A 7763-nucleotide genomic window follows, 5' to 3' on the forward strand; every position below is an offset into this window, starting at 1 on the left:
ACAAAATTTTGATTTTATGAGGGTTTTGCCTGCATGTAAGTGCACCCATGACATGCAATCCCCACAGAGGCCAGAAGAGAGCAGTCAACAGCCATTGCTCTTAGCTTTTGAGCCCCTTGGGTTTTTTTTGTTTGTTTGTTTATACAGAGCCTCCCTGTAGCTTCAGCTGGCCTGAAACAGCTGGCCTCCATTTCATAGAGATCTGCCTGCCTCTGCCTCTCAAGCTGCTGAGATTAAAGGTGTGTGCCACCATGCCCAGCAAAACTTAATATTTATAATGAAGTCTGGTTTATAAGTTAAAAAAACATTCTCCAACTTAAATCTTTAAAATTTTTATCAATCTTTTCTTGGCAATGTAGCTAATTTTTTCTTTTTAAAAAATTTTATTATTTTTATTTTATGTGTATGAGTATTGCCTGCATGTATGTGAGTGCACCCATGTTGTGCAATGCCTCGGAAGTCAGAAGAGGGCTTTGGGTTCCCCTAGAATCTAGTTCTTAACTAGAACTGGAGTTAAGGATGGTTCGTAGCTGCCATGTGGGTGCTGGGAATTGAGCCTGGGTCCTCTGCGAGAGCAGTCAGTGCTCTTAACTGCCGAGTCATCTCTCCAGCCCCTAATTCTTTTTCTTATTGACAAGAAAATATGGGGCTAGAGAGATGGCTCAGCAGTTGGGAACACTGGCTGTTCTTGCAGAAGACCTGGGTTTGAATCCCAGCACCCACATGGCGGCTAACAGCTGTCCGTGACTCCAGTTCCAGGGGATCCGACAGACTCTTCTGTCCTCTGCAGGCATTGCAAAACACAGGTGCACTTACCTACATGCAGGCAATACACACATACACATAAAATAAAAATACAAATTTAAAAAAAGAAAATAATGTATTCTGTACTCTCTCCCAACACCTGCTCTCATCTCTCACCCATCTCATACCCATCCCCCAACCCCACCTGTCCCTTTCCCAGGTTCATGACCTTTGTTCTTGGGGGCTTTTTGGTCTTTTTGAGGCAGGGTCTCCCTATAGACGGGCTGAATCTTACTATGCAGACCAGGCTGGGCTTGAACTCACAGAGATCCTCCTGCCCCTGCCTCCTAAATGCTGGGATTAAAGGCATGCACCACCATGCCCAGCCAGTTTTGTTTTTTGACCCATTTTGTTTAATCAGGACCATCTGTGTGACCACTGGATTGGATGCCCTCATTGGAGCCTGGTGGGGTCATCAGTGGGTACACAAAATTTTCAAATCTTCAACCAGGAAATAGTGTTCAACTTATACTTCCAAATTTAATGAGCATTATAATTTTATGAGCAAGCCATTGACTGTATGCAAGACCACATTACAAACTGAGCCATAAGTTCATTTAAGGGCCTCAAATTCCTTATAGCAGTTATGTGACAGGCACTGTTGGGGCCCTCCACATGTATTAACTCATCTAATTCCCATGACAGTCCTGTGGCCTAGAGACTGTTACCATGTTACTGTACCAATAAGAAAATGGAAGCCGAGGGAGGGTAATTTACCTGGAGCCAGAGAGCACTTAGCAAAGATGGGCTTCATGTCCTTCCTCTCAACCACTTGCAAGGCTAAGGAGAAATTAAACCACTTGAATGTCTACTCCTTGCTTTTTCCTTCTCACTAACCCTGAAACTGGAGCCACATAGCCAAGTGCCTCTGCCCTCCTAAGTCCGGAAAGCCCTAGGCTGTGATGGTCTTGGATGTGACTTGAGAAATGCTTCGGTCCCCGCAGTTACAAACTTTGGCGGCCAATGAACGCCCGTAACCCGAAGGGCTCAAAGCTGAGCGGTGGGCGGAGCTTGCGAGGGGCGGGACAAACCAGTCGCGGTGCCTACAGTTGCGGCTTGGGCTGGGCTGTCCCAAGAGGAGCCATGAGCTGGATCTGCCCGCAGTGCCAGCAACCGGTTTACTTCGGTGAGGCTGGAACCGAGGAGTAAAGATGTGTGAGCCGCTGGGTTCCCTGGTTGCGTGTGCGTGTGTCGGGGCAGGGGGTTCCCCTCCAAGAGCTCTGGACCGGCTGGAGCTGGACTCCCCGTTGTCTCCAGGGAGCAAGACGGGCCGGGCTGGTTCCCCCAGAGCTGAAGGAGCAAAAGGAGGGTGCCTGGTGCATAGCTCCTTGCAGCCTGGATCCACCTTGTTCCCCACAGCTGAGAAAGTGAGCTCCCTGGGCAAGAACTGGCACCGATTCTGCCTGAAATGTGAGCGCTGCCACAGCATCTTGTCCCCTGGCGGGCATGCAGAGGTGAGGCCTGGCCAGGGTGACAACTCTGTGTCACTGCCCCCACCCCAATAGACCTTAATTCCGCCTTGGAAGCCTGCCAAAGGCAAGATCAGACCACCTCAGGGCTACCTACCCGGTAGGCTTCATACTAACCAGGTGGGATGCTTCAGTAGTGCAGTGACCCCCCTAGCTTTGTGGGAGGGGAAGCCATAGCGCTGACCCGCACCACCCCTGGACCCCAGTGGTAATCCTGGCATGCTAGACCATCACCTGCCCCTCCCAGCCCAGACAGTTGCAGTAGATTACTGCACCTGTGAGGCCTGGCCCCTTTGGCTCTGAGTGATCCTCTACCCTCACCTTGTGCTTGCTTGTACCCAGCACAACGGGAGGCCATACTGCCACAAGCCTTGCTATGGGGCTCTCTTTGGACCCAGAGGTAAGTGCCAGCCTAGAGGGGGCCAGGAGCCATAGAACTCTCTGAGCTAGGAGCTAGAGCCCAGGTCTGATCTCCTCTGTTGGGTCTTCTTTCTGCAGGGGTGAACATTGGTGGTGTGGGCTATCTCTACACCTCCCACAAGCTCTCCCCTGTCAGAAGCACTTCCTTCAACCCCAGCAACTTCAGCCCCCCCAGGCCAAGGTCTGGCCTCCCCCATGCCAAGAAAAGTAAGTGAAGTTGGACCTCAGCTGTTTCTACTCCTCCCCCTCCCTTCCTCAGGCTTCAGCAGACTCTGGATTCCAGAGACAGTCCTCTGTCCCACCCTCTGCTCCATAGTCCCATAGCTGTTCTTGACAAAGTCTTGTGGCCCCATTTTTAATAATTTTTCATGTGAGCTTCTGAGTTTAAGAGGTAAACTGGGCAGATGGTATGATCACCCTCATTTTACATGGGAGGCAACTGAAGTCCAGAGAGGAAAAGTGATTGGACACGAGGCTGCTGACAAGAGGCAAGACTGGCCTGGTACTCACTCCTCTTCCCCAGGCCAGTGCCATGGAAGGAAAGGCAAGTGAGGGGTCATTAGGATGGGACCAACCTCTCAGATTCTTCAACTTCTCTGATTCCTGTTCCCTGAACTCCCTGGAGTGGGCAGTGACACCATGCTCCCCAACACCTGACACCCCTGCCCTGGCCAGCTCCTATATCATCTCAGGTTTCCTGAGGATTGAGTTGCTACCAGCATTGGGCCAGTGGGCCCCTGAGGCCCTGGGAGGATGACAAGCAGTGGCCCCTAATGAAGATAGTGACAGAGCCAGAAATGAGTCTGTACCCTGGGCTTCAGGAAGGCAGACTCATGGCTGCCTGGTAGGGGGCTCTGGAATGAGTGGGTTTGAGGAGAGGATAAATGCCATGTACAGGCAGGGGCCAGCAGGCCCTTCTCAGGCCCTGGCCCCTACCACAGCCCTAGCTGGGGCCTCTTCCTCTTAAAGGCCCTTCCTACACGAAGACATTCACTGGGGAGACCTCACTGTGCCCTGGCTGTGGAGATCCTGTCTATTTTGGTAAGTGATAATAGAAGCTTAGAGGGGAACTCTGGGTGGGCAGCAGAGGGCAGGAAGGTGATCCAAGGCAAGTGGCTGTCCCTGCCCTGCCCCTAGAATGGAAGAACTACTACTTCTCTCCACCACCAGCTGAGAAGGTGATGTCACTGGGCAGAAATTGGCACCGACCCTGCCTGAGGTGCCAGCGTTGCAGGAAGACCCTGACTGCTGGGAGTCATGCGGAGGTGGGCAGGGCAGGAATGATGGCTATGTTGGGAGGTAGGAGGCTGGAGGTAAGAAGAGAGGGAAGCTGAGACGATTCTCTTTCTGTGTTCCAGCATGATGGAGTCCCCTACTGCCACATCCCCTGCTATGGCTACCTGTTTGGCCCCAAAGGTGGGCAGCCCCACCCCAGCCCCACACTGTGGGAATGTGTGGACAACTTCCTTTGTGGTCAAACATATCCCAGGCCCCTCCCCACTCCCTTCACCCTCAACCCAACAACCTTCCCTCCAAAGCCCTTGGTGATAGGGCTTTCTCCTTCAGGTGTGAACATTGGCAATGTGGGCTGCTACATCTATGACCCAGTGGAGATAAAATCCAAATGAGTCACTCACAGGAGAGATCACCCTGACTCGGGCTCCCCGCCCTCTCCCCTCCAAGCTCTGGAATTCCCTAGTCCCTTGGGCAGGGGGATTCTGGGGCCTGGGCCTAGGCTCTGGGGTAGGCCAGAGAGTCTAGACTTTCTCTGCCAAGTCTTCCCTTTCCCATTCCTACGTGGTTAGGCCACCCCACTTTGAATGGTGATCTCCAGGCTTCCCAGTTCCCTTTGCTTGTTTATTCAGCCTCAGCTCTCTGGTTTCTCTAATAAAATGTTGGCTCCCATACTGTCCACTCTTCTTTAGGTAAGAAACTTAGTGAGTTTGGGGGCAAAGGGGTACCCTGCAGGCTACTTCAGAGATTAGTATTAGCCATGGCAAGAAGCTCTATCTGTTGGCCCCTTGGCCCTAGCATTAGGTAGCCCCTAGCTCTACAAACAATAGACAGCATGCCCACCAGTCTAATGAGTAGCAGAAGTCATGTTGGACCATCCCTTTAGCACCATTTCTAGAATCATCTTGTTCAGTTTGAGCATGACAACAGGTGTTGTCAGAAGGTCTGCTAGAAGGTTTCAGTATCCATTTGGGACATGAACAGTGGCAAAACTGGAATCAGCCAAGGACCAACTCAACAGTTTCCATCTGAGGGTCTTCCTAAATCTCCTCACTGCTGCCCCAACCCAAGAGGCACCTTTATTTACAGAATCCCCCAGTCATGAGAGGGGTCCCCAGAATCTCCAGCAGCCCAGTGCATTCTGGGAGGTTGACCTGTTGCTGGAGACTGAACAGTTAAGGCTGGATGAACACAGGCAGAAGGCACCAGTGGCATCTCCATCCCTAGGCAAAAGGGTTTGATGGCCCAGTCACAAGAGCCATGCTTTCTGCTCTCTGCTCCTCCTGCATGGAGCCATGGAGGGTTGTCTCCAGTCCCACTCAGTCCTGGACCTGCATCTCTTCCTCCTGAATACTGGACAGGACACCAATCAGGAAGGAGTTGGGAGCATGGTGGTGGTCAGTCCTGGAGCCTACATCCCCATCAGGACTGGCTCAGGGCTGACTCCAGCTCCTGGTATACAAACACTCATACTCTCACAAGTGAGTCATATACATGTCTGTACATCCTAGTGTGTAGACATGTCTGAGGGTATACATGTGCATCTCCTTCTGAACATTCTTAGGTATTTGTGTATACATAAAGGTATGGATTTATGTATGCTTTTATGTACACAGCTTATACACCCCAGGGCATATACCTTAAACACCTGTACACATGTGCATGTGCCAAGTATACTTGTGCAACTCTCTTCCCCTATGCATCCTATGGTGCCAAGGACCTTAAGCACCTGAACCCACATGCATATACACACATGCACACGAAACACAGTTCTGTGCACACACCTCTTTCTTTCCACGTCCTGGATGGTCTCTGGAAGCTGTGCCTTCTTCGTCTCTGGCAATAGGAGTACAGTGCAGGCAGCCAGCAGAGCAATCCCCCCATAAGCAAGTTTGGGCAGCAATAGCCACACTGTATCTAGCAAGCCTGCCAGTGGGGCTAAAGAGCCCCCTAGCCGGCCTATTAGTGCAGCGAGTCCAAGTCCTGTCTGTCTGTGCAGAGAAAGGGAGGTACCTGCTTCTCAGATTTGCCTCACGAGGCTCCCCTCCTGAGCTAGCAGCACCTGCCATCCCCTTCCCAGACAGTTAAGCTAGGGTCTCCCACCCACCTCAGGGCCAGGAACTCTCAAACCAGTACCCACCAGAGGATAGGCCCCCATTCTGATAGGGTACCACTCAGGGACCACTACAAGAAGCTGCAAGATGAGAGTAGTACAGAAGGGACATCAGCTTGCACAGCAGGGTCATGTGAGAGGAGGTCCAGGTCTAGCTCAGATGCCTAGAAGCCTCTTCAGTCCACTTGCCAAAGGATGGCTGAAAGGGCCCCTGGCCTTGAGTCCAAAAACCACCCCCAACGGCAGTTCTGCAGTACTGAAGAAGTGGGCCAGCTGGGGATTCTTGGGACTGTGTTCTTCTAAAGGAACCGGGTAGGGGTTATCTGACTTGGCCCAGGATCACACAGTACAGAAGGTGAAATTCCCTGTCCTCTGCAAGGCTTGGATAACACAACCCTTATTAGCTCTGTATTCTGGGTGAGGTGTAAAGAGTGGGGAGGACAGTGTGTAAATGTGGAAGTGTGGGTTAAGGCAGGTCAATTGCCAGACTCCAGGTCCCCTCACCTGAGCACCGTAGGGTACAGCTCTGAAGTGAACAGGTAGGCAGTGGTGAATGCAGCTTCAGAAAAGGCTTTTCCAACCACCACCAGGGCAGTGATCCAGGACTTGGTCTCTGAAGGAAAAGGGGTTTCAGTGAGGGATAGCTGTCAAGGGCTCCGCGGGTGGGAGGCCAAGTCTCAGAAGAGGGCAGAGCCTAACTGCCATTTCTCCGCTCAGGGAGGGGCGGCGCCTCCCGCCCCGGAGGCGGGGTCCATTGTGGGCGGGGCTCTGCGGCCTGGGCGGGGCTCGGCTCACCAGAGGATATTAGCAGTGCCATGCCGAAGGTCAGAGCCGCGCTCAGCAGCATTACTGCCTCCGTGAGCCGGCGTCCCACGTGGCGCACCAGGAAGTAGACTGCGAACTTGGAGGGCAGCTCCACGGCCCCTAACACCAGCTGCGTCTGGTACACGTTCAGCTCCAGCCCGGACAAGTTGAGAGTCAGGCCGTAGTAGGAAAAGTTTACTCCAAACCTGAAAGAAGGCGCTGTGCCACTCTTAAGCGCTCCCTCCTCTACCCCCAATCTGCTCTTAGGAAAACTTGGCCTTTTGGCTCTTAGGAAAACTTGGTCTTTCGGAAGGACCATCTCCCCCTCTACAGAGCCTGCTGCCTAGGATCTTCCCCGCCACCCGTAATCCCCCCACGAGAATCATGTATCAGAGGTCCACATGCCTTTACCCTGATCTTTGTAACAACCGCTTATGTCATAGCCAGTTTTACAAAACGGATTCTAAGGATCAGAGTAGTGAGTGAGTTGTCCAGGATCACACAGTAGAGTCTGAATTTGAACCCGTATGTCTGTGCTGCCCACTCCATCTTCTGACCTCTCACAGCCAAATCCCCGCCTGAACCAGAGGTGATCCATCCTCCTGCCCTCCCCAGTTACACTCTTGACCTCCATCCTTCTCACACTCCAGACTCAAGTTAGTTCCCTCCTTACCACATCACCATGCAGCACAGTGAGATGTGCCTGAGCTGCCGCGTGCGGAACAGATCTAGGTATGAGGGTCTTTGTGATACCCGTTCCATGGTGGCAACTTTGTTCAGGACCTGGTGGGAGAGAAAGCAAGGTTGTGTCAGAGTTGGCCTTGGAATCGCAATATCTCTCTCTCCCACCCTCTCCCCCGTCTCTCTCCCTCTCCGTCCCTCTCCTCTCTCTCTCTCTCTCTCTCTCTCTCTCTCTCTCT

General features: G+C 52.4%; 2 protein-coding genes across 11 annotated transcripts in view; one reads left to right on the plus strand and one right to left on the minus strand.

Annotated features, from left to right (window-relative positions):
• The first annotated feature begins 1084 nt into the window (after nt 1-1084).
• Nucleotides 1085-4598, plus strand: Crip3 (cysteine rich protein 3). 6 transcript variants are annotated; one of them, XM_017797149.2, is made up of 8 exons: nt 1085-1930; nt 2164-2258; nt 2616-2673; nt 2772-2900; nt 3663-3734; nt 3831-3958; nt 4052-4109; nt 4260-4598. In XM_017797149.2, the coding sequence occupies exons 1-8, from the start codon at nt 1768-1770 to the stop codon at nt 4319-4321; spliced, it is 765 nt and encodes a 254-aa protein (XP_017652638.1). In that variant the 5' UTR covers nt 1085-1767; the 3' UTR covers nt 4322-4598. The 6 variants fall into 6 exon arrangements, with proteins under 6 accessions (XP_017652638.1, XP_008827305.1, XP_017652636.1 ...); XM_008829083.3 differs by having other exon boundaries at nt 3864-3958; XM_017797147.2 differs by having other exon boundaries at nt 3864-3958; nt 4052-4598.
• Nucleotides 4599-4772: 174 nt separating this feature from the next.
• Slc22a7 (solute carrier family 22 member 7) overlaps nt 4773-7763 on the minus strand; it is a 7038-nt gene continuing 4047 nt past the window's right edge. For 2 of the 5 annotated variants that reach the window (XM_029561621.1, XM_029561618.1), the window contains exons 6-10: nt 7517-7626; nt 6835-7049; nt 6544-6652; nt 5711-5762; nt 4773-5279 (exon numbers count right to left, since the gene is read on the minus strand). In XM_029561621.1, coding sequence (XP_029417481.1) covers nt 5010-5279; nt 5711-5762; nt 6544-6652; nt 6835-7049; nt 7517-7626 — 756 coding nt within the window. In that variant the 3' untranslated portion in view covers nt 4773-5009. Of the gene's footprint in view, nt 5280-5710; nt 5918-6543; nt 6653-6834; nt 7050-7516; nt 7627-7763 lie in introns of all 5 variants that reach the window. The other 3 variants (XM_029561619.1, XM_029561620.1, XM_008829119.3) reach the window with 3 other exon arrangements.

Source organism: Nannospalax galili, unplaced genomic scaffold (assembly GCF_000622305.1).
Source record: "Nannospalax galili isolate Female #2095 unplaced genomic scaffold, S.galili_v1.0 scaffold653, whole genome shotgun sequence".
In the NCBI taxonomy this organism is placed as follows: domain Eukaryota; kingdom Metazoa; phylum Chordata; class Mammalia; order Rodentia; family Spalacidae; genus Nannospalax; species Nannospalax galili.

Coding starts and splice junctions, on each gene's coding strand:
- Crip3 (XM_017797147.2), top strand. CDS start 1,768: ATGAACGCCCGTAACCCGAAGGGCTCAAAGCTGAGCGGTGGGCGGAGC. Junction 1,931..2,163: donor CCAGCAACCGGTTTACTTCG/GTGAGGCTGGAA, acceptor TGTTCCCCACAG/CTGAGAAAGTGAGCTCCCTG. Junction 2,259..2,615: donor CCCCTGGCGGGCATGCAGAG/GTGAGGCCTGGC, acceptor GCTTGTACCCAG/CACAACGGGAGGCCATACTG.